Genomic DNA, 24,498 nt, shown 5'->3' on the forward strand with positions numbered 1-24,498 from the left:
AATTGCATCACGCCAGGCCTCCCTGTCCATCACCAACTCCTGGAGTTCACCCAAAATAATGTCCATCAAGTCGGTGATGCCATCCAGCCATCTGATCCTCTGTCGTCCCCTTCTCCTGCCCCCAGTCCCTCCCAGCATCAGTCTTTTCCAATGAGTCAACTCTTTGCATGAGGTGGCCAAAGTACTGGAGTTCCAGCTTTAGCATCATTCCTTCCAAAGAAATCCCAGGGCTGATCTCCTTTAGATTGGACTGGCTGGATCTCCTTGCAGTCCAAGGGACTCTCAAGAGTAATGAGCAAAGTTGGGACTAATTACATCTGGTGATGTTCATGTGTATGTAGAGTCTTCTCTTGTGTTGTTGGAAAAGGGTGTTTGCTATGACCAATGTGTTTTCTTGGCAAAACTCTGTTAACCTTTGCCCTTCTTCATTTTATACTCCCAACTTTTTGAGGCCATAGTTTATTATTATCTGTCTTAATAATATTATAATAAACCCAATGGGCTTCTCAGGTGCCAGTGCAGGAGACACAAGAGATACAGGTTCAATCCCTGGATTGGGAAAATCCCATGGAGAAGGAAATGGCAACCCACTCCAGTATTCTTGCTTGAAGATCCCATGGGCAAAGGAGCCTGGCAGGCTACAGTCCATGGGGTCGCAAAGAGTCGGACGTGATTAATACACACACCACCTTAACAACAGCCTCAATCTCCATTGTTTTAGTGCATGCAAATCTTGATTTTCACTGTTGTTTTTGTTGATGGTTATTTCCTGAACCATGCTCAGTTGCTTGCTGAAGTTACCCAGTTTCTCTCTTGAAGATCCAACTTCATTTTTGTTGAATTCATGTTAAAAAGTTGCATACATTTTGAGTACTCTTTCCCAACCCAGATTTTACCCTATTTTTTATTTTGCAGAGTGTCTGTCTTCCCCCCAAGAACATTATAGGTGGCATTCTAACAAAATGCCAAAATGTTAAAGTTTATTTTAAGCGATTTCCTGGAAATGTGTTTCTTAGTATTTTTGGCTAACGCGTCTTGGTTACTGTGTATCAAGTGTTCTGAGAGTCTCTCAATGGTTAGCTCTTTGCATCCTCACAGCAGTGCTATTTCACGAGTCTGGTGGTACCTTATTTTGTGGAAAGGGAACTGAAGAACAGAGAGCATAAGGAGCGTGCCCAGGTTCACACAGCGCAGTGAGTCTGGTCCCGCAGGCCGTGCTCCTGACTGCTGTGCGGCATTCCCTCTGCAGCTGCTGACTCGAGTTAGATTCTGGTGTGATTGTCTTCTGTGAGTCACTGTGCTGCCAGAGCAGATTGGAACCGTGTCAGCCTTAAAGTAAGTCAGAAGAGTGGCAGTGAACACATACGAACCGCGTAACAGCTTCATCTGTTCAAAGGCTGGGGAAATGATGCCAAGTTGAACTACCTTGTTGCAGTAGGTTTTGGGGAAGTGTTCATGTTATTTCCTTCAGTTGTTTATGGTTTTGAACTTCTTCTTAGGCACATCACCCCTGAAAAATTCTATGTGGAAGCTTGTGATGACGGAGCAGATGATGTACTTATCATCGACCGCGTGTCCACAGAAGTTACGCTCTCAGGTACGTCACGGCCAGGGTTATGAGCGTCCTGAAAGATGTTACATCTCAGTTGCAGTAGTAGTTAAACTGACGAGGTCTGTGTTGGTGTGTGGATCTCTGAGCGCCTTCTTAGAAAAAATTTAATTCTTACTACCTCATTTGATTTTTGTGCCTTGATTTTATGCTTTTTCTTGAAATTTTTAGCATTTTACTGTTCATAAGGATTTTAAAACTTAATTATTTGTTTTCTCAACGGTACTAGAACAGGATTGATTTTGTTGATGTTAATGTTCCTCTCTATTAACTATAACTCTAACTATTTAAAGTATTAGAGTGTGAGAAAGTTGTTTTAGCGTAAAGTGTGGAATTTTAACAACCGCTTTGTGTTTGAAAATATTCATGACTATGAGGATAATTTAATAAATGAAAAATTATATATATATCACTAAAACTTATGTTTTAGGCAGAATGGTTTTCCTAACCTTTATCTAATCTATCTGTATTTCGGTTTTGCTTCTCTGGGGTGTGAAAAACAACTTGTTGTTAAATTGTGTGGAACACTGATTTCTGACTAGATTAATGTGAAATAATTTCAGTGACAAATCAATGTGCCATGTGAGAATCCCATTTAGAAGGTCGTATGTCACTTATTTAAAAATTCACCTCCAGACAGAACTCTCTTATTTTTTTCCTGAAGCACAGTATTTGAGTGACCATAGGGTAGGCATTCAGTAAATAGTAACTATCCTCGGAATGGATAAAGTGAAACATGAAGATATTTTGCATAGGATACGAAAGTGTGAGAAAGTTAGGACTAAGTCTGTTTTCTTGAGTATCTGCTTGTTCTTGTTAAGTACTGTATATAACTCTTCGTTTGACCAAATGGAGTGACGGCTGTTTTAGTTTGGTGATGTGGCCTTTCCTGTGACTTGCTTGGTGGCTGCTCTCTCAGAATGGCTGACTGCTTTTATCACACTGTTAGTTTACTTCTAAACTTTAGTCCCCAAACTTCTTTATACCACATTGATACAACCTAGTGTCTTATAAAAGCGTCAGTGTAGATGTATTTTCAATTACGCTTTTGACCTGTCAGTGACGTTTTATTTGTAAGTAGAGATTGCTGACCCATTTGAGTGGACAAAGCTAAAGGTCTTGAACAGTGTGGATGTAAAAATGTTAGTGGTCATCGGTAGACACATGAAGAGATGCTGACCTTAAGCCAGTGATGATGAGAGCCTGTTGATCCCAGTTTCCCTGCCAGTTTCCTTTTACCACTGGGAATGCAGACCATTGCCACAGAAAGGGGAGTTTTTTTTTTCTTTTTTCTTCCGTGAAAACTTATGGTCCTAGGAATTACCACCCCGGTGGCTCAGATGGTAAAGCATTTGCCTGCCATGCAGCAGACCCGGGTTCAATCCTTAGGCCAGGAAGACTCCCCTGGAGAAGGGGATGACTACCCACCCTAGCATTCTTGCTTGGAGGATTCCACGGACAGAGGAGCGTGGGCTGTAGCCTGTGGGGCCGCAGAGAGTCGGACACAGCTGAGTGCCTGACGCTTTTACTTCCCTTGCTGCCACACTCTGGTTATTATGACTTAACAGCTCTATCAGTAGTGCATTTATCAGTTCTCTCAGCATGTTCGGAGTGTCCTCTGAGCTTTTTACTGCACTGGTATTCCCATTTTTCATGATGGTTAGTTATGGCATAGCATTACTAAGTAAATTGAATTATTGAGAGAAAAGTAAATTTTAGAATTACAGGAGTGCCGTAAAGACACAAGACAGCAGTGTTTCAGAATGGATGCTAATTACAGTGTGACTGAAAGAAACAGTTTATAGCCATGTAAACTTGGGAAACTGAGTGAAACCACGGAGCAGCTTTTCTCACGTAGGCCTTCTCAGAGCCTCTACTCTCCTGCTGTGCATTGTGACTCAGGAAGCAGAGTTACTATGGATGTAGCGAAACACTCTTCTTTGACTGGGAGACCCTACTTTCCCTCCTTTCTGCCATTATCCCTTAAACTAGAGTTCTACAAAATATGTTTTGTGTGGCTCATTGGCTTAAAGTTTAACAGTTGTGAAACGAACCTTGCATCTAAGGTTCTCTTCGTTCATGAGGGCATTGCTGAATCACAGCTGATGATGTGGCCTCCCTGGGTGCTTGCGTCAGCTCTTAGGCACCAAGAGGAGCCTTCTCCTGCCTCCTTCCCCTCTTGGCTCTTTGCCCCCACTTCCCACATTCTTAGACAGGAACACCGGAGTCCTGTTTTACATTCCATTTGTTGCACGTTGAAATTAAAATCTCGTCTCAACCTCCATTTACTTTCTAATTCTCTTAAAGGGATAGATTCGGTTTCTGACAAGAGGCTGAATAAGTTATTTGAAAATTGCCGTTGGAAATAATCCATACTTTACATAGTGAGGTTGCTGAAGCATGCTACTTTTGGCACCATATTCTAGACCAGGCAGAGACCTTTGTGATGTGACATGGACATCTTTGTCGTATATTCTGCCAAAATACAGGGCTAGCGTTAATGAAGGAATATCGCTTTCTTAGAACAAAGCATGCACATTGATTTAGTTGAAGTAACCATTGAAATGAAACTAAATTTCTCTTTCTGTTGCTGAGCTTTTTCTCAATGAATTTTCTTTTTTCCTTTACTTTTTTCTTTAAAGTCAAGAAAGATATTCCTCCTTCAGCAGTCACGAGACCAATATTTGGTATACTGGGCACAATCCATCTGGTGGCAGGTAAGAAAAATGAGCTAAAGTGGGGGCAAACGGTAATTAAATCGACCCTATCAGAGTATAAAGGTGAAGGCACACTTTATATCTTACTTGAAGCAGTGAATCTGTAGTTTAGGTATTTGTACTTAATTTCTAAAAGTAATATACCCCTAATAGTAAGTGGTTACATTTAAAAGGCTGAGGTTCTTTTTTTTTAAAGTTTTGATTTTGGTTTTATTCAACTGGAGTTGAAATCTCTAGTCTGCTAGAGGTTTTTCATAAATTTTAAGAGTATTTACACAAAAATTTTAATGCATTGATGAACCAGAGTTTTTTATACCTTCAGCTCCTTACTGGGGTTGATTATGACATAGAGCATCTTAGAGAATGTTACCTGGTTCTAGTTATTAAAAGAGTGATTTTTCGAATTTAAATTTTATTTCATACTTTTAAAAAGTTCCTATTGTTTCAGGCATACAGTTATATGCTGAATATAACTGAATGCTGTTATATCTATAAAATGCTGAATGCTGTTATAAAAGATTCAGGTCCCTTTTGTCCTGCAGTTTACAGTCAAGTGAGAGAGGCATTTAAATGGTAAGTTACTACAGTACAGTGTGACAAGTTCTAGTAGAGAGCTATACCTAGGAAAACTTCCAGAGAGGGCACTTTTGGTTAGAGCCCCAAACAGATCTGAAGAATAACGTTCCCTGGCTTATTTGTGGGAGGGAGAGGAGGTGGTCAAGATCAGGGTTGGTGTGTTATACATGGTGCTTTGATGGCTTCTTGCTTCCTGACCACTCATCTTTGGAGTGTCACAGTAACCAGTTAGTTACGCTGCCAAGCACATCTCTACCATGTGGAATAACGGGACGACGTGGGGGACGCAGATGGGACACTGTCCTGCACTGGCCAAATCTCATGACCTGTCATGCTTCAAGCTGCACATTGGGAAATGCATGAGCAGAGGCGTGTATGCTTAGGGCACACTTAGGGGGGAAGGAGAGAGAGAGAGGTGTTTTCTGTCTCTCATTTTCTATCTGCTAGGATCACGACTCTGGTTACCAAAAGCTTTTGCTGTTACCTTTTTGAGAAAAAATTTGACCTTTCAAAAAAATACTTTTAAATAATATGCTTGTCTCTCTATTCATAAATTCTAAGATTGCCTTAAAAACGTACTTGTCCTTTATTTAGCACGCTCCCGCCTCTGGAGTTTAAGGGACTGCCACTCCTGGCTTTCTGGTTGCCTTGTTTCTATTTACCTAAGTTTGGCTTTGCTTTTTGCAGGTAATTATCTAATTGTCATTACCAAAAAGAAAAAAATAGGTGAATTTTTCAATCATGTAATCTGGAAAGCAACAGATTTTGATGTCCTTTCTTATAAGAAGACGATGTTGCACTTAACTGATATTCAGGTAAGGACTGGAAGCGCTTACTCATTGCAAAACCCAAAGAAGTCCCGCGGCGTGGGTGGGGAAGGGAGGTGGAACACAGAATGTTTGGTGGAGTTAAAACAATGTATTTATCTGGCTATCTTAGTTGCAGTGTGAGGGATCTCTAGTGGCGGCAGGCATATTCTTAGTTGCGGCATGTGGGATCCAGTTCCCTGATCAGGGAGATATATATATATATAACTCTTCGTATATTTTACTGCTCTTGGGTTGTTGCTTATTTTTTTTAACTGACTCAATTCTTAAAATATGAAATTTCATAAAAGAGAAAAGAACAAACTGAAAATGCCCATGTACTCAACACATAGATTTAAGTTCGTATTTAAGAGTTAGAAACTGGTTCCGGCCTAGCTGTGTGATAGTCCACCAGGGCACAGGGCAGATGGCTCATAAGTTGCATGATGGGAGCAGCACAGGCACTGTTCAGGCTACTCTTGATACAGTTTTGACAAGAAATAAAATACTTTAAATTCTTGATGTTTTAAATTATAGTGTACTAAATAATATTAGTTTTACTATGTTTTCATTTTTCCATTTATAACTTACAGTAGGAGAGTATTTTAATGTTTTGAGTTTTTAAAAATCTGTCATGCAACAGTTGTAATTTTTCCTGTTGATTATTAACATAGGTTAAGATTATTGAGAAGGATAGCCTGGTCATTTGCATGGTCCAGCCCTATTGTGCAAAACAAAGACTGCCTGTATTCTTATTCAAACAAAGCTATTTTTGCTTGAAGTATTTTAAAAAACTTAGTTGAATGGTATTAACTCTTCTATTTTTTGAAAACTACATTAAATCAACATTATATTTAGAGATTTATAGCTATTGAGTATTTGTTTTCTAAATGTACATTATAGTATTTGCTTTAAAAAATTTTTACATTGTATTTTTATTCCCAGAATTACAAAAAGTTTGTTTTTAAGAGAAAGCAAACTATTCTGAAACGTGTATCTTACCTGTAATAGACATTTTTAAAAATTAGTCCTAACACTATTGTCTTCTTGACTAAGTAAAGCTGTAGAATGGCCTTCCCTGTTGGCTCACTGGTAAAGAATCCACCTGCCAACGCAGGAGACATGGGTTCGATCCCTTGGTCAGGAAGATGCCCTGGAGAAGGAAATGGCAGCCCACTCCAGTGTTCTTGTCTGCCAAATCCCACGGACAGAGGATCCTGGCAGGCTGTAGTCCATAGGGTTGCAAAAGAGTCGAACACAACAGCAACTTAAAATTCAAAATTTATTTAAACTTAAAATCTATTTTTTCTCCTACTTGTATATCAATCAGTATATTAATATATCATCCTCTATGAGACACGATCATTTAAGGCAGTGAGGCTGTTTACATTTAATAGCCCCGTAATAGTGAACAATTTCTTCTTGATTGCTCTAGTTTGTTGTCAGGCTGTGTAACTAATTGCTTATTTGTATCTTCCGTTTTTCAAAACAATGTTGAGGCCAAAATAAAAATTTCGTAGTATGTAGATTTGTAATGTGTAGATTAAATGTTAATCATTTGTTAAACATTAAGTATTACCAGACATTAAAAATTACTTTTTTAGACAAGGATAAAAACGAACATCAGTCTCAGTATTCATTGTGAAAGCCAGCTAAAATGATTATCAGAAAATAAGTAGAAATATTACTTTTACTGAATCTTCCTTTCTTTCCTATTGAAGTATAGTTGATTTACAGTATTTGTTTCAAGTATACAACATGGTAATTCAGTATTTTTATGCATTATAAAATGATCACCACAATAAATGTCCTTACCATCTGTCACTATACAAAGTATCATTGACTGTACTCTCTATACTGTACAATTTATCCCCATGACTTGCTTATTTTATAATTGGGAGTTTGTATCTCTTAGTCTCCCTTCCCTACTTCACTCATCCTTCTTACCTGCACTCCTCACTGGTAACCATCAGTTTGTTCTCTGGGAGTCTGTGTCATTTTTAATTTCTTTCATCGTTGTCTTATAGTTTTCCAGTGACATGTTTTCTTCCCATCTTGGTTAAATTTTTTTCCTGGGTATTTTATTCTTTTCATGCAGATGTACATGGGATTTTCTCCTTAATGCCTATTCCCAGTTAGTTCATTGTTACTGTATCGAAATGCGATGGACTTCAATATATTAATTTTATATCCCAACTTTTACTAGTTTTTTTGGTGGCATCTTTCCTTTAGGGTTTTCTATGTGTAGTATCATGTCATTTGCAAGCAGTAACAATTTTAGTTCTTCCTTTTCAGTTTAAATTTCTTTGATTTCTTTCGTCTAATTGCTATAGCTCAGTTCAGTTCAGTCTCTCAGTTGTGTCCAACTCTTTGCAACCCCATGGACTGCAGCGTGCCAGGCTACCCTGTCCATCACCAACTCCCGGAGCTTACTCAAACTCATGTCCACCAAGTTGGCTAGGACATCTGATATGTTGAGTAAAGGTGGTAAGAATAGGCATCCTTGTCTTGTTCCTTAACTTAGAAGAAATGCTTTCAGATTTTCCCTGTTGAACTTGATACTGGCTATAGGTTTATCAGATATGGTCTTTATTAATAAGGTATGCTCCCTTCATGGGCTTCCCTGGTAGCTCAGCTGGTAGAGAATCTGTCTGCAATCTGAGAGACCCTGATTTGATTCCTGGGTTGGGAAGATCCTCTGGAGAAGGGGTAGGCTACCCACTCCAGTATTCATGAGCTTCCTTGGTGGCTCAGATGGGAAAGAATCCACCTGCAATGCAGGACACCTGGGTTTGATCTCTGGGTTGGGAAGATCCCCTGGAGGAGGGCTTGGCAACCCTCTCCAGTATTCTTGCCTGGAGAATCCCACGGCCAGAGGAGCCTGGTGGCTACAGTCCCTGGGGTCGCAAAGAGTCGGACACGACTGAGCGACCAAGCGCAGCACACGTGCTTTGTCGAGAGGTCTTATCACAGATGCATAATAGATTTTGTAAAATGCCTTTTCTGCATCTGTTGATCATACGATTTTTATTCTTCAGTTAATGTAGTATATTGTTTGATTGGTGGGTATTGAACTGTCCTCCCATCCTTGGGCTCAGTACCATTTGATCATGGCATATGATCTTTTTAATGTATTGCTGAATTTGGTTTGCTAGTATTTTGTTGAGGATTTTGCCTTGTGTTCATCAGTGATACTGGCCTATGATTGTGAGTTTGTGTGATAACTTGATCTGATGTGAGTATCCGGGTGATACTGGCCTTTTGGCATGAGTTTGGCATTCCTTCCTCTTCAGTTTTTTGAAATAGTTTCAGAGAGGCGTTCACTGGTTTAATTCACCGGTGAAGTTGTCTGATCCTGGACTTTGGTGGTTTTTAAATTACTGATTCAGTGTCATTGCTGGTAATAAATCTGTTCACACTTTCTATTTCTCCCTGGTTCGTCTTGGGAGGTCCTTCCTAGAAGTGTGTCCGTCTCCTCGGTTGTCTGTTTCGCTGGCGGGCGGTTGCTTGTAGTAAGCTCTTCTGTGCTTTGTGTCTCTGCAGTGTCCGCTGTGATTTGCCCTCTTTAGTTTCTGACTTTACTTAGTTAGGTCCTCTCCCTTTTCCCCTTGATTCGTCAATTTTGTTTTCCCTTTCAAAGGATCAGGTCTTGGTTTCATTGTTCTTTTCTCTTGTCTGCCCTGGGGTGTCCGGGTGCTGTTGCCAGCCAGCTGGTGGGCGCGGAAGCCACCCCCCCGCCACCCCCACTAACAGGCGTTAAGGAGGTCCAGAATGGCACTTGCTAGCGCTACTGTCCTTCTGGTAGAACAAGCTCCCTAAGGTGGTTGCTGCCAGTGTCTCCATCCACAGTGGCAGTCCCAACTGCCTTCTGCCTGTCCAGGAGGCTTGCTGAGATCACTAAGTGGGTCTGGCCCTGGCTCCTTTCAGGTGCCCCCATGCTAGGCCTTGGAGCGCGTGAGAGTCTCTGCAGGCCTTTAGGAGGGGAGTCTGTTTCCTGCAGCGGTCCTGCTCTCCTGTACACAAGCCCTGCTGGCCTCTGGCCTTCAAATCCAGACATTTCTGGGAGCTTGTCTTGCTGGTACAAGATCGTTGACCTCAAGAGCTGACGTAGGGCTCAGACCCCTTGCTCACTGGGAAAAACCTCGGTAGTCGTGATAATCCTCCCATTTGCGAATCACTTGCTTGAGGGTGTGGGTCTTGACTATACCAGGTCTTCACCTCTCTTACCCATCTCATGGTTCCGTCTTGATATCTTTAGCTGTGAAAAATCTGTCCTACCAGCCTTCAGCTTGCTTTCATAGACAGTTGCTGTGTGGATTGTTGTAATTTTGGTGCCTGTGGGAGGAGGTGAGTTCAGGGTCTTCCTTCATTACCACCTTGACCACTGCATTCTCTCCTAGACTTTTGCATTTTTGCTTTATTTTTTTAAAAGAATTTTTTTCTTCTGTCAGATGAGGATAATTATGCTAACCTCGCAAGGAGTTTCTGAGAACATGACAAGAGAATCTGTATAAAGTATCTGAGACTCAGTAGGTCATAACTTAAGGTGGTGGTGTTTGATTAAACTACCTCTTCTGCCCTTTAGAGCAAAAATTGTGAAGGATGCTAATGGCAAGGAGGTCTGCCTCCCAGTTTCTGTAATACCCTGCGCTCCTGAGCGTTGTCCATGTGACAGGAACTGTCCCAGGTCCGAGGGAAGTGAGCATCCCCCTCGTGCAGCCTTCGTGCCGATGGCAGTTAACAGGGCTTGACTTAAAGGTTTTTACTTTGACCCTGTGATCATGCTGATTCCTTTTCAGGGGTAAGATAGACTGTGCTCTCTGCTTTCTTTGCAGTTACAAGATAATAAAACTTTCCTAGCAATGATGAACCATGTGTTGAGTATGGATGGATTTTACTTTTCAACGACATATGATTTGACCCATACTTTGCAGCGGCTCTCCAACACTAGTCCAGAATTCCAGGAAATGAGTCTCTTGGAAAGGGTAAGCTTAATCTTCTATTTTTTTTAAATTTTGATTTATTTTCTAATTTTTAGGAGCATGCCTCTATTTTATCCAAAAAATATATATTGATTTTTCTCAGTCCTGGCTGTATCAGCATCATGTATGGGGCTTTGAAAACATACCGTGTTTCAAGTAGACATCACACTTCCAGATTCAAGATCCCAGAATCTGTATGTTTCACAGACACGATTGGGAACTGCATTTGTGCATTTTCAGAAATCTAACTTGAACACACATGTTGGTCATTTCCTAGCTCTCAGTGGTCTGTGGTATAACAGAATATTAGCAACACCATTGTGCTTGTAAAATTAATATTCTAAGAGATGAACTTCCTTTTGTAGTGGTGTCATTTATAGCTTTTACAACAAGAAAAGTAACAGCTTGTTAACTTGGAAAATATGCTTTTGTTTAGTGTGGGTTTTTTTGTGATTTCCCCCTCCCCCGCCTTCTCTTTTTTAATTAAGCGTATCTTTAAAACTAGATCTCAGATGATCTTAACATGAAATTTCTGCTGTTCAAGAACCTAGATAATTGCTGCCTTGATTTTTTTGTTGTTGTTGTTAACAAAAATAGATATGTTTAGGGGGGCAGATAGCATTTATAAAGTTGTAGTCAGTTATCTATTGGCTTAGACTATATGAAATTGCCACTAATTGACCATTTTTGACCCATAAAAGTGATAATTTTATACAGTTCAACCTGAATCAATATTTTAGTTGACTAACTTACTAAAGACTATAATAGTCTACTCTGGTAAAATTATATGTAGTCTTAGGTGTAAGGAGAAGGAGGCAACAAAGGATGAGATGGTTAGATAGCATCACTAACTCAGTGGACGTGAATTTGAGCAAATTCCAGGAGACAGTGGAGGACAGAGGAGTCTGCAGGAGGACAGAGGCATACTGCAGTTCATGAGGTTGCAAAGGACATGGCTGAGCCCACGCTGATTTTAAAACTTCTCTCTCAGGCAGATCAGCGGTTTGTATGGAATGGTCATCTTCTCCGAGAACTTTCTGCTCAGCCAGAGGTAATGTGCACTAAATTAAACCAGCTTATTTGTCACCATCCAAGTTGTAATTGAATACGTTACATAACGGCTAGTTAATCACTAAGGATTTTGGCAAAGAAATCTGATTTAACTGTTTATAAACTTGTGGACTTCGATTAGATCTACCCTCTCACATCATTCTAGGTTGAAGAAGCCTAGTTATTTTACTTTGCTCTGCTATGGAAGCCTTAAATAAGGAAAAAATACCTGAGTAAAAATAACATTGCTTTCCATAAGGAAGAGAGAGAGAATACGTCTTGGAAAATGAACAATGTAGAAATCGGGCCTTAGCTAATTCCCCAGGCAAGTGGGAAGCTGTGCATTTGCGTCTGTAAGGGACCCTGACTCCCTTCAGTCACCCAGGATAGACGTGCATAGATGTCACCTCCCTCTGTTCCTGGTTTACACAAATGAGGTATAGACAAGGAGGCCCACTTCAGAAGCGTAATGTATGGAATCTAGGTAAATAGATTTGCCTGAGGGCTTCATTTTTTGACATTTGCTTTGCTTTTGTGAGAAAAGTAGATTGAACTCCCTGGAGGAGTGCAGTTGTCGTAGGCCAAGACTGACAAAGAGAGATAAACACTCTGGCCCTTTGTGTAGTCTTGTTAGTGTTCCAATATCTATGAATGTTCAAGCCCAAATGATTCCAGCAAATACTTAAATTTTTTAAATTGCAAAGGCAATGTGACAGTAGAAAAATTTCATTAAAATTAAGTTGCCCATAAGTTTGCTGCTTTGTTGTATTCGTGTATCACCTCCCCATCTTTAAATATTTTTTATATAGTGCTTCTTTTTATTATTAAAGTATATTTATTCCTAAACATTATCTTCATTTCAGGTCCATCGGTTTGCCCTTCCGGTATTACATGGCTGTATCCTTGCATATTACTCTTCAGTTTTGTGGCAGTCTTTGTTTAAATATTATTATAAGGCAGATTTAAAGACAGTCTCAACTGTTACATGAGAGTATTTTAGAAGTAGTAGATACTGCTTTTGATAAAATCAAACCTATTAACAAAATCTGAGAATACTGGTTGTAAATGACCCTTTTTTTTTTTTTTTAATAGAATGAACTCTTTAGACTGAATCATGTTCTCTCTCTCCCAGAATTCTGGGGCTAGTGGGTTAAAAGAAGAAATATGTCCACTGTGTTTTGGCTTTTTAAGACTTTATCAATTCAACAAGAATAATTTTAGCCTGACTCGTGAACATTTTTCTTAGTAATTAAGAAAGACTCAGGAACTAGGGTGACCAGCAACTTGGAGAGGAGAATTACAGTTGAAAATTATATTTGTCATTTGAAATAGCCTCAGAAAAAATGAAACATAGACGTTTTTACAAAGAGTGATGCTTGCGGAGAAGGTACGGTACTAGTACAGAGTGAGTAATGGTTATCTAATCGTAAGTTCGTTTTTAAAAACACCTTTATCAGAGACATCACTGTAGTAATAAAAACAGGGGAACAGACTGAGCTAGCTGTTAAAGGGCCCGCACAGCGTGCTGCTGAGCGCCCGAGACCAGGGCTCTGCTAGAAACTGAGGGGTCTCTCAGGTACTGCCAGAGAAGCTTGTGAGCTAACACGGCAGTCTGTGATTTATTTGTTCATTGTGTTAATGTGATTTCCTTAAATTATCATGCCTATTATACTTAAAAGCAGAAAATAGTAATGCAGGAAAAGATTTTGTACAGTTGTGAGGGAATAGAAATCAGAAAATGTCAGGGTAAAAGCACTTGTTTATTCTGGTTTTGTTTTGCTTTTTCCCTGAAGCTCTCTCAAGTTCTCCTAAGGGTAAAATAGTAGCAGATGTTCTATTTCAGTAGCACTTGAAGGATCTGGGCCACTTGTTTGTGTGTGTGTTTTTTAATTCCAAAATGAGATTGTAAATGGGCAAATAATGGTAAATGAGATTATATAAATAGATTATCCATTTAGCTTTAAATCTGAAGCTTAACATTGGCTTTTTAAACATGTTTGAATGTAGCTCGTTGTTTCTGGCTGTGGTGGTCTTCTTGCTGCGTGCACTCTTCTCTGCTTGTAGCGCGTGGGGGCTGCTCCTCACTGCGGTGCCTGGGCTTCTCATCGCGGTGGCTTCTCTCTCTGCAGAGCGCAGGCTGTAGGGCGTGCAGGCTTCAGTAGTCGCGGCTCCTGGACTCTGGAGCACGGGCTCAGTACTTGTGGTGCACAGGCTCAGTTACTCCGCTGCATGTGGGATCTTCCCAGGCCAGGAGTCAGACCTATGTCTTGTGCATTGGCCGGGGGAGTCTTTACCCCTGAGCCGCCAGGGGTCCCTACATTGTTCTTTGTTTAGTGTTGACTTTGGAGAACTGTCGTCAGACGTTCCGTGTACTTAGAGACCAGCAAGGACAGAGGGCCCGTGGCGGGAGCATGACTGGGGCAGAGAGTGGACAGGGCAGGCGGGAGCTGGGTTCCAAGATGCATCTGGGCCCACATCCTGCAGGCCCTCAGCAGCTTGGCCTAACTGTCAGGAGGAGCGCTTGGGATCTGGGCAGAGAATCGGCATGGTCGGACAGGGCCACTCGGACACTGGTGCAGAGAATAAGCCCAAGGGGAGCAGGGGGCATGCAAGGCAGAGTTAGGAGCAGTTGTCGTAACCTGGGTGGGAGGTGATGGTGATCAACAGTGGTCGGGCTCCAGATAAGTTTTGAAGATAGAGCTGAAAGGAGTTTCTGACAAATTGTATTGCACGGGGAAGGGCAGAGGGTTTAGTATGCATCTTAAGGTTTTTGGCCAGAGTAAGTGGAAGGAAGCCATGTACTGAGGGGTCAGAGCTGAGGTGGGAGGGAGGCCAGAGCATTCAGGCCTTTCTTTGGACACGTTAAGCCTGAAATGTCTGTGGATATCAAAGTAGAGATGGCAAGAAAACATGGATTAGTGGAAGTGGAATTTAGGCGGGAAGTCCACACTGGAGACATATGTTTGAGAGACCTCAGGGTGCAGATGGCATTCAAAGCTATGGGATGAGAGCATCAGAGGGAGAAAGGCAATAGCGAAGGAAACGGTGTGAAGGAGAGAAGCCTGACTGAAGGGGATTCTAGATAGTCCGTGCTAGAGCCGCAGACTGTTGGCCCCGGTGAGGATGGAGGGTCTTTGAAGCGGGGCGTCAGAGTGGCTGATGGAAGGATGAGTCGCACAGAGTGGCTCTAAGAGTTAAAGTTGGGGAAATGAAGACCAACCAGCAAAGGCCGCTAAGGAAGAGGAGAACCAGCCAAGTGAGAGCTGTGTCCCAAAGCAGAGGCGTACCAGGTGTCCAAGCAGAGGGCTGGATCAGCTGACGTGCTGCTGGTCGTTTAAAATGACCATTAGGGAGGGAGGTTCGCTCCTGCTCCCTCACTCCCCTCCCCAGTGGGGGCTCTCACCAAATCCCGGAAGCCAGGTTGTGAAGAAGGCGAGAACGCCATCGCTGCTGGCGCAGTGTCCTTGAGTGTGTGAGGGGCTGGGGCCCCGTGCACAGGTCACAGGCCTGGCAAGGGCAGCTCGTCCGCTGGACTGTCCAGCTCAGCCGCCATGGTAGCAAGGAAGCAGTTGGGTGGGCGTGGAGGCCGGTGGGCGCTTAGATGTGGTGGGAGTATGTGGTGGTGGCTACTTTCACAGTGAAATGAAAGCAGTGCTGTTAGCTGTGAGCAGTGGTCAGAAGCTGAGGACAACATGTGAGGTGGGCATCCCACGTGGGAGCGCATGGCCCTGGGAGTCACTAACTGATACAAGATGAGAAGTAAACACATTGACATTTTAAAAGCTGTGTCGTGATGATGGGCTTCTGCGTGACTTTTTATTTTTCTCTTGTTCCTTCGGTGCTTTCTGGAAGGATATTCATCTTGTAATCAGAAGAAAATGATTCATAAAAGTCAGACATATTCCATGCTTTACTCAGTTCTGTCAGGGCAGGCTCCTGTCTGATTCGTCTTTCTGCCCTGCTCCAAAGAGATAACTTGAGCAAATGAATGCATAAATACTGCTTTGAAGTCTTCTTTAGCACTGTGCTTTTAAAGGATTGTGAATTGGGAGCTCAAGATGAGTCATTAAAGCTGATGATACCAGATGATGGAGAAGGATGAATCATTAGAAATTCATATTGCTCGTGTCATTCAGTACTGCTGTTTTGAAAATTATTTAGCATTTTCTTATGAATTGACTAGGCCTTCCCCTCTGGATACCCAACATGTTTATACCAGGAGGTTTTTCAAGAATGTCCGCAGCACCAGTGTTAGAACCGACTCGGAGCTGCAGGTTCCATCAGCACAATTAGGGCTTTTGTGATACGGTCCTTTCAGATTTCATACGACACCGAAGAGGACCGAGCTGCTGCTTCAAGCAGTAATGATGACTGTTAGGTACTTACTGGGGGAATAAACAAGGACTTGGAGTTACATTAAGAGTGTTGTGCCATTCTTATAAAACAAGCTGTGTGTTTTTAAGTCACGGTTGCGTATGAAAAAGTGAAAGGCACTCAGTCGTGTCTGACTCTTTGGGACCCCGTGGACTATACGCAGCCCATGGAATTCTCCAGGCCAGAATACTGGAGTGGGTGGCCTTTCCCTTCTCTAGGCCATCTTCCCAACCCAGGGATCCAACCCAGGTCTCCTACATTGCGGGTGGATTCTCTACCAGCTGAGCCACAGGGGAGGCCCAAGAATGCTGGAGTGGGTAGCCTCTTCCTTGTCCAGCGGATCATCCCGACCCAGGAATTGAACCGGGGTCTCCTGCATTGCAGGCAGATTCTTTACCAAATGAGCTATCAGGGACTACACTTAAAAGGCAGAAGACTGGTCTCCACAAGCCTTGTGGGCAAGTAGACAGTTGGATGGGATCGAGGAGCACATGGTTAGATTCAGGGTTTTGATACTGTTTGGAAGTTGAAAGTAGGTTTATAGATACTTTATTATAATACTGTGCTTTATAATGGATGAATCAAACTATATTAAGAAAAATGTTATATATATGTAAAGTAACCATGGCCAAATACATGAGGAAGGAGGAGATAATTTTTAATTATCATCTGCTTCTGAATAATCTTTAATTTACAATTTGACCTGTAAATCTTCATATGCGTACCAACTGTTATTTGTAATTATGTATATAATATATATAATGTGAACTTCAGTAGCCTAATCTTTTTTCCATTTCTTATTTGAAGGTTAATCTATTTTTAAATGTATATGTTTTTGACTCAAAGATGATTTTTTTGTGATGTGGTTAGTATTCTTTGCTTTCACAAAGTGGTTGAGACTGTCAGGGAATGGAGATCATATTATGTAAATAGAGACACTCTAATGAACCACTGAAACACACTGACTATACGTCATCATAGGGTTACTGACTTGACAGAACTTCACAATCAGAAGTAAAGGCTTGTGAATATTCATGAAGAAACAAAGATTTGCATATTCTCTTTTTTTTCCTTTTAGAGACAGTCATTCTAACTAGGGTAGAGAGATTCAAATTTCATCTGAAAATAATACATATGATTTCTCCACATGTTGTATTTTTCTTAATGTAGTTGAGTTATTACCATGCACTCATGTTCTATTAATGGAAAATACTTTGATTGGATTCTCATCTCGAGGAGGAGTTGTTTCAGAGCTGGTGTGCGCTATTATGTGAGAGGTGAGATGAATTTTGTCAGCGCGATTTGGTACTGGGTTATATCTGTCTCTAATTAGCGTTTGGCTCATGGTGACCTGAGTGTAACCTTTTGTATTTGTTTTCGTTATCATTTGATAGCCTCGCTAATGTTTATCTCCTGCTCCATTATGATAATTAGGTAGGTCTTCTGTGCTTTCCTCCAGCTTCTGCGGTGACATTCATTGCATTGTTCATAGACACTGTCGACTGCTGCTTAATACTTTAAGATGAACCAATCGTGTAATTTGCTGAATGTCTGAAAGCATAACTGAAATCACTATAGTTTTCAGTAACCTAAACCCATATCGGAAAGTATTTTTCTTTTATTGCTCTTGGTTTCTTTGCATGTATAAAGCTAGACATTTGACTTTGTGCCTTCAGCCTTTTAAGATTTACATTCGAGCATTTATTCTCTAGACTTTGTTCTAGCAACATGCTAATTTGCTTAAACCAGGGTATTAAAATCTGTGTTAAAAGTTACTGTCATTATGAGAGAAGTTTCCTTCAATCTATTTTTTTAAAGCCAAAATATATCAGAATAAAACTGGATTTACTCTATGGTAAATCATGAAAGTTTTGGGCTAGGAGGTTGTAAAAGTCATTTCATTAATCTTTAGCATAGCAGAGGAAGAAAGACATTTAGTGAGTTAACTGACCACGGTTATAGAATCAGGATTAAAGTTAGCAATGCCTTTATATCTGGATTGTCTTGGATGGAGTCATATTTTTTAATTAAAAGCTTTAAATTTGCAATGCAGTCAAGAAATATAAAAAGATATGCAATTAAAAAATATTTCGCCTTTCTGACTGTATCTGCTACATCTTACCCCTGACCAGCTGATCTGTTGTTAGTTTCTTATCTTTCAGATAATTTTTATGTTATTGCAAGTGTCTTCTCCTTTTGTAGGCAGTGGTTGTATACTGTGTACATTTTCTTGTACCTTGGGTTTTTTTAAACTAAATATATATTGAAAATCCCTACTTAAAGATCCTCTCTCTCACACATAACTCTTAACTCTCTCTCACACACTCTTAACTCTTAGTCTCAGTTTTTAAAATAACTACATATTATCCTTAATGAAAATTCTAGGCAGAACCGAGTATAGCCCATGCTTCAACAAGTGGTTTTAGAAGGTGTTGAAAAGGCATTTTATTGTTGATTTGACTCATAATTTTTTTCCCCTTCTGGTAAATATGTTAACAAAAACAGTGATATTATATGTTACACCTCAGTGTTAAGTGTTTTAGACATATGTCAGATAGAAAGGATGTTAAATATTTGAGATGGTTAAAAATCTACTTTTTTTTTTTTTCCCTGATAATTTGAGTCAGGCACTAATTGAAAGTTGCTTTTGCTTATTTTTAGCAAACTTTTCTTAGTTAAAATAGATAATATAAACAAGACAGTAAGGTAATGCTTCAAACATGTGAAAGAACTAACTAAATCAAGGCTAAATAAGAGCAGTGCTTTTCAAATTAGTTTTTTTTGGTATATGCATGGAGTTCTAGAAATTGTAGGATTATATACAGTTTTTTGTGCTTTCATTTTGATGGTTAAAGTTATCAGCATCTCCTGGGCTACTTGCATCATCATAACAAAAATTATTAACAAAATGGCCCACATTTGCATTTAATACTGTGTTTAATGGTTTAACTTCCAAAATGGTGTTTTTCAAACTGGGATCTATGTCATAATATACTCTCAGAGGTTTTTGAGAACTTGTTTTTTCTTTAAAAGAGGTACAAAGTTCGAGAAACACTGTTTTGGAGAAATTGTGTATATATAAATAATTGATGTAGTAAATAGCAGTCAACATCATTTGTTTATTAATAGGTCCTTAATACTGCTTTTAAGCCCATGTAAGTGAGCAAGCATCTGTTAGCTTTCTGATGGTGTACTCTGCATTTGTTTGAAATTTAGTTTTGAAAGCACTTTTCCACTAATTTGAACTGACTTAATTCTCTTCAAGTTAAGAGTGAATTAGCGAGTTTCTTGTGTTTTTCTTACGTAATAAATATAGTTATTTTTTTCAATTCAGGGATTGATTCCGAAGGCCATGCAGCTAACTTTGTCGAGACAGAGCAGATTGTGCACTACAATGGGAGCAAGGCTTCATTCGTGCAGGCAAGTGACCGTGTCTGTGAGGCAGCCAGCCAGTCGGGCTTTACAGCTTGGATTGTGATTTCCCGTTACACTGTTGACGTTTTTCTCCTTTTCTCTCCTTTTTAAAGTAATATTGCAGTCTATGATGTGGACAGAGTTCACCCAGAATAAGGATATTCCATTAAGCCGGCCGGCACTCAGCTTCCTCTGTTTCCGGCCCTTGAATTAAATCCCTACAGAAGAGGATAGGGTAGGCGGTGCAGGGGTGTGCTTAACCTGTCAGACCTCTACAGGGCCGTGAGGACAGGACAAGCAGCTGGCTTGTGCCTGACCCGACCTGCCGTGCACGTCATTGTGACATAATACCTGAGCAGTGGGTCACTTGTTGGTCGAGAGCATTAATGGCTAAAAATATTTTTAAGTTGATAAAGATACTCTTTTGAGAATGAATAAAGCTATTTTTTCCATTTTATTATATGCCAAATTATATAGCAGACATAACTTGGTAATTTTTACTTGCAGATAAATTGATTTATTTTAGAATTTAGGAGAAGCCCAACTGTCCACAAGTACATGTATGTAAAATCAGAAAAAGTCCTTTCTAAATGTTTCCCCACAAAATACGAATTTAGGAGCAGGTAATCATGAATTTATTTCATAGTTAGCAGGTCATATGTTTATTTTTCTATTTTTCAGTCATTGATACTTATATACGCCTGGCAGAAAGCTGAGAAAAACAAGTGTGTGTGTGTATATGTTTCTTTTTACGTATCTTCTCTTTTTTTGTAGACTCGAGGATCAATACCACTTTACTGGTCTCAAAGACCAAACCTCAAGTACAAACCATTGCCACTGATCAACAAAGTAGCAAATCATGTGTGTATCTTCCATGCTATTTTCATTGACTATGAACAGAAGCTTATTGGAATTATAATTTGCATATAGAGCATGTATTCCTCATAAGTCAGGCTTCAGTATCTTTGAGGCCTTTCTTCTTGGTTCTGGCACAGAGTGGACCTCTAAACCAAGAGACTGTATAGATGGCATATTAAAATGTGGAAAAACAAATTGAATGTCACAGTAAATTTTGATTTTAGAGATCTCAGTAAAATTTGCAGCCTTATGCTGTTTAAAATATTTAGTGTATTGAGATTAAGCTCAGAAATAAAATAGTAATATTGTAGCTCAGAGTAGAATGGCTTATAATTACTACTTACTAAATGGTATTAAGAATATCTAGAAGACAGCTTAATGTCATTTTCTTGAATATAGAGATAGGACATTTAAGGAGATCCTTTTAAACATCCTGGAAATATTCTTGTAATCTGGTAAAGTGTATAACTTTTTTCCCCCCTCTTTCTAGATGGACGGTTTCCAAAGGCATTTTGATTCACAAATAATTATTTATGGAAAACAAGTCATAATCAATCTGGTATGTGTCTTTCTTCCATTTCTTGGGGCACAAAACCTTAGCATATTCTTTTTAACATGACAAAATTTAACCTTGGTAATTATTTTTAAGTGTGCAGTTCAGTGGCCTTAAGTTAGTGTTGCACAACCATCACCACTCTCCATTTCCGGAAGTTTTCATCATACCAGACAAAAACTCAGTCTCCCTTAAATAGTCACCTTATGTTATCCCTCTCACCTCAACTCCTGGTAACTCTATTCTGCTTCTGTCTCTGTAGATGTGCCTGTTCTAAGTGCCTCGTCTTAAGTCACGCTGTGCAGTGTTTATCCCTTCGTGTCTTGCTTGTCTTGAGCAGGCTGTTTTTCTTTACCTGGCTCTGAGTTACTTTGTAGTGTCTTGCCGTTTTAAGCTGAGGACTCTGTAGTGTTTCTGCTAGGGCAGATCTGTGCCGTGCTGTGCTTTGTTGCTCAGTCATGTCCAGCTCTTTGCGACCCCATGGACTGTAGCCCGCCAGGCTTCTCTGTTCGTGGGGGATTCTCCTAGCAAGATTACTAGAGTGGGTTGCTGTGCCTTCCTCCAGGGGATCTTCCCAACCCAGGGATTGAACCCAGGTCTCCCGCGTTGCAGGCGGATTCTTTACTGTCTGAGCCACCAAGGAAGCCCAAGAGTACTGGAGTGGATAGCCGATGCTTTCTCCAGGGGATCTTCCTGACCCAGGAGTCAAACCAGGGTTTTTTCATTGCAGGCAGAATCTTTACCAGCTGAGCTACCAATTCCTTCAGCTTTTTTAAAACTAAGAATATCTTATTAATTTCTCATTTTTGAATTACAGTTTTGCCAGACATAGAATTCTTGGTTGACAGTCCTTTTTTTCCTATAAATATGCCATCTCATGGCCGTCTGGCCTCTAAGGTTTCTGAAGAGAAATTGGCGTATAATTCTACTCAGAATCACTCTATGTGACAAGTCCTTTCTCTCTTGCTGCTTTCAAGATCTCTCTTTGTCTTTAAGTAGTTCGATTATAATGTCTGATGTGAATTTCTTTGGATTTGTCCTATCTGGAGATTGGATACCTCTTGAATTTGAAGATCTCTATATTTCATCAAATTCGGGAAGTTGTTTTGCCATTTTCTCTTTATAACCTCTCTGGCCTTTTCTCTCCTTTTTCCAGGACTCCTATAGTGAATATATTTTGTGCTCGGTGGTGTCCCAAGTCCCCTAGACTCTGTTCAGTTTGCTGATTCTTTTTTCTTCCTGCTCCAAGGTGCTGTTGAACTCCTTTAGTGAATTTTTAGTTTCCCTCTTGTGCTTCTCAACTCCAGGCTTACTGTGTGGTTCCTTAGAATAATTTCTGTTTCTTTGATATTCTCTGTTTTTTTTTCATATACTGTTTTCCTGATTTCCTTTACTTCTTTGTCCGTGTTTTCATTTAGCTCTGAGCATATTTAGGACAGTTATTTTGAAAGTTCTTTATAAATAAGGCTTCTATAGAGATGATTTCTATCAGTTTACCCTTTTTCATTAAGCCTTGTCTTCCTTTTTTTTTTTTGTATACCTTATGATTTTGTTGTTGAGAACAGGGAATTGGATGTACAGAATACAGTAACTCAGGAAGTCAGATTCTTCTTTCCTAGGGGTTTCCTGTTGTTTTGTTTTTGTTTTGATTGTTGAATGCTATAGTAATCCATCTGTTTTGAGACTTTTCCAAACTATTTTTGCAAAGACTGTTCCTTGTGTATGCTCACTAAAGTCTCTATTCTTTGAGCTTGCTTGTGTTCAGCTAACAGTGTGATAGAAATTTCCTTGAGTATCAGGACCTGAAGTAGACAAAGGAAAAACCGAAAAAGAGAACAAACCCATCTCCCAGTTTCTGCTGACTGGTTCTGTGGTGGAGCAGTCCTTCCCGTATTTAGTTAGGCTTGCTCTGAACCTAGAGATTAGCTTGAGGTGAAGCCTTAAGGTCTTTTTAGGATTTCTCAGAGTGTGCGTCTTGCTTGGGTATGCACATGGCTTTCTAAAACCCTCCGTGAATGTGGCTGTTTTTTAATATCCTAATTTCCCAAAGAGTTATCATTAACACCCCAGCAGCTTCTGCAGGCTTTAGATGGTCTTTTCAATGTCACCACCTGAAATATCTTGCCCTAGGCATCTGTTGGTCTGTAGTCCTCTTGCAGCTTATATGAGCAGCGTTTACCACTTTCCCTGCCTGTGTTCACATTTATGCAGGACAGAGACCGCCGAGTCACTCCTTCAGATCAGAACAGAACATACACAATAGTTTGCAAATAAGTTCTCGTCTGCTCCCTCCAGTTAGAGGAGAGGGACTGAGAACTGTTGCTGCTGCTTAAGCTAAGATTGTCACTGCACTGGAGAAAGGCTAAGGCAAGGGCAAGAAAAATGCTACAAAATTGTCCTCCAGGTTTGAAGATGGCTATATCTTGATTGGACCTCTCCTTGGTAGCTAAAAACCTTTGATTGTTTTCCAGAGTTCCTACAAATTTGGTTTAGACAGCATCTCTTTTCTCCGATGTTTTTGTGAGGGTACAAGAGCTTAAAGCTTCACAGTCTGCCATTTTGCTGATGTCACTGTCTCCTTTTAATTAAACTTACAGCTATGGTGGTTTTAATTTTTTACAGGTGAATCAGAAGGGCTCAGAGAAGCCACTTGAACAGGCATTTGCAACAATGGTGTCTTCCTTGGGGAACGGAATGATCAGGTACCTCACTAGAAATCTGTTGTTGGGCTTTTCAGGTTAGATGTGCACTTCATGTGCATGCAAGTACATGGATCTCTCTCTAGACTTATTTCACTTTGTTGTTTCTGAAGCGTGATTTTGTTTGCTTGAAATTTTCTCAGACTTAATTCATGTTGCAGGATAACTTCTTTTTTAATTTTTACTGGGAGTATAGTTGATTTACAGTGTTGTGTTAGTGTCATGTATATGGCAGGGTGAAATACACATATATCCACTCTCTTTTTTTCTTTTTTTTTAAGATTCTTTTCCCATATAGGCCATTACAGAATCCTGAGTAGAGTTCCTTGGTTCCCTGTGCTTCACAGCAGGTTCTTGTTAGTTTCATCTCTTTATGTATTGTAGTGTGTGTATATCAGTCCTAGTCTACCCATTTATCCCCTGCAACCCATATCCCTGGTGGCCCTAAGTTTGTTTTCTACATCCATGACCCTACTTCTAAATAAGCTCATTTGTACAGAATAATTTAACAGTTGAGTTTAAATTTGAATTTTGGTTAAAATCCTCACCTTGAGGCTCTGTGTTGCCACAGCCGTTGGGTCTTTAAGTTACTCGCCTCTGCCTGGTCCTGACCCCACACAGGCTGGAGCAGCTTACTCTTGTGTGGTGGCCTCGTCTGGAGCAGCAGCTTGTCTCTCCTGTCAGCCACCAGACAATAGTTAGAAATTCTCTGAAGCTCTGTCAGAAAAGAGAGGGATCCTAAAACAGTAGTAGTTGCCCTGTGGACATGTGCAGGGTGAAAAGTCAGCCCATTTGGAGCGTCCTGCATCCAGAATCTGGGCTAGGAGATGAGGGTGTACTCTGGTAGGACGTGGTCACAG

At 40.4% G+C, this 24,498-nt stretch overlaps 1 protein-coding gene across 1 annotated transcript in view; it reads left to right on the plus strand.

Annotated features, from left to right (window-relative positions):
- SACM1L (SAC1 like phosphatidylinositide phosphatase) overlaps positions 1–24,498 on the plus strand; it is a 51,254-nt gene that overhangs the window by 13,200 nt on the left and 13,556 nt on the right. The window contains exons 2-12 of the mRNA XM_052636451.1: positions 1,500–1,597; positions 4,252–4,326; positions 5,590–5,717; positions 10,544–10,693; positions 11,682–11,741; positions 12,604–12,637; positions 17,290–17,391; positions 19,449–19,534; positions 20,303–20,389; positions 20,877–20,945; positions 23,562–23,641. Coding sequence (XP_052492411.1) covers positions 1,500–1,597; positions 4,252–4,326; positions 5,590–5,717; positions 10,544–10,693; positions 11,682–11,741; positions 12,604–12,637; positions 17,290–17,391; positions 19,449–19,534; positions 20,303–20,389; positions 20,877–20,945; positions 23,562–23,641 — 969 coding nt within the window. The remainder of the gene's footprint in view (positions 1–1,499; positions 1,598–4,251; positions 4,327–5,589; positions 5,718–10,543; positions 10,694–11,681; positions 11,742–12,603; positions 12,638–17,289; positions 17,392–19,448; positions 19,535–20,302; positions 20,390–20,876; positions 20,946–23,561; positions 23,642–24,498) is intronic.

The sequence above is a fragment of the Budorcas taxicolor genome, chromosome 1 (assembly GCF_023091745.1).
Source record: "Budorcas taxicolor isolate Tak-1 chromosome 1, Takin1.1, whole genome shotgun sequence".
NCBI classification, from domain to species: domain Eukaryota; kingdom Metazoa; phylum Chordata; class Mammalia; order Artiodactyla; family Bovidae; genus Budorcas; species Budorcas taxicolor.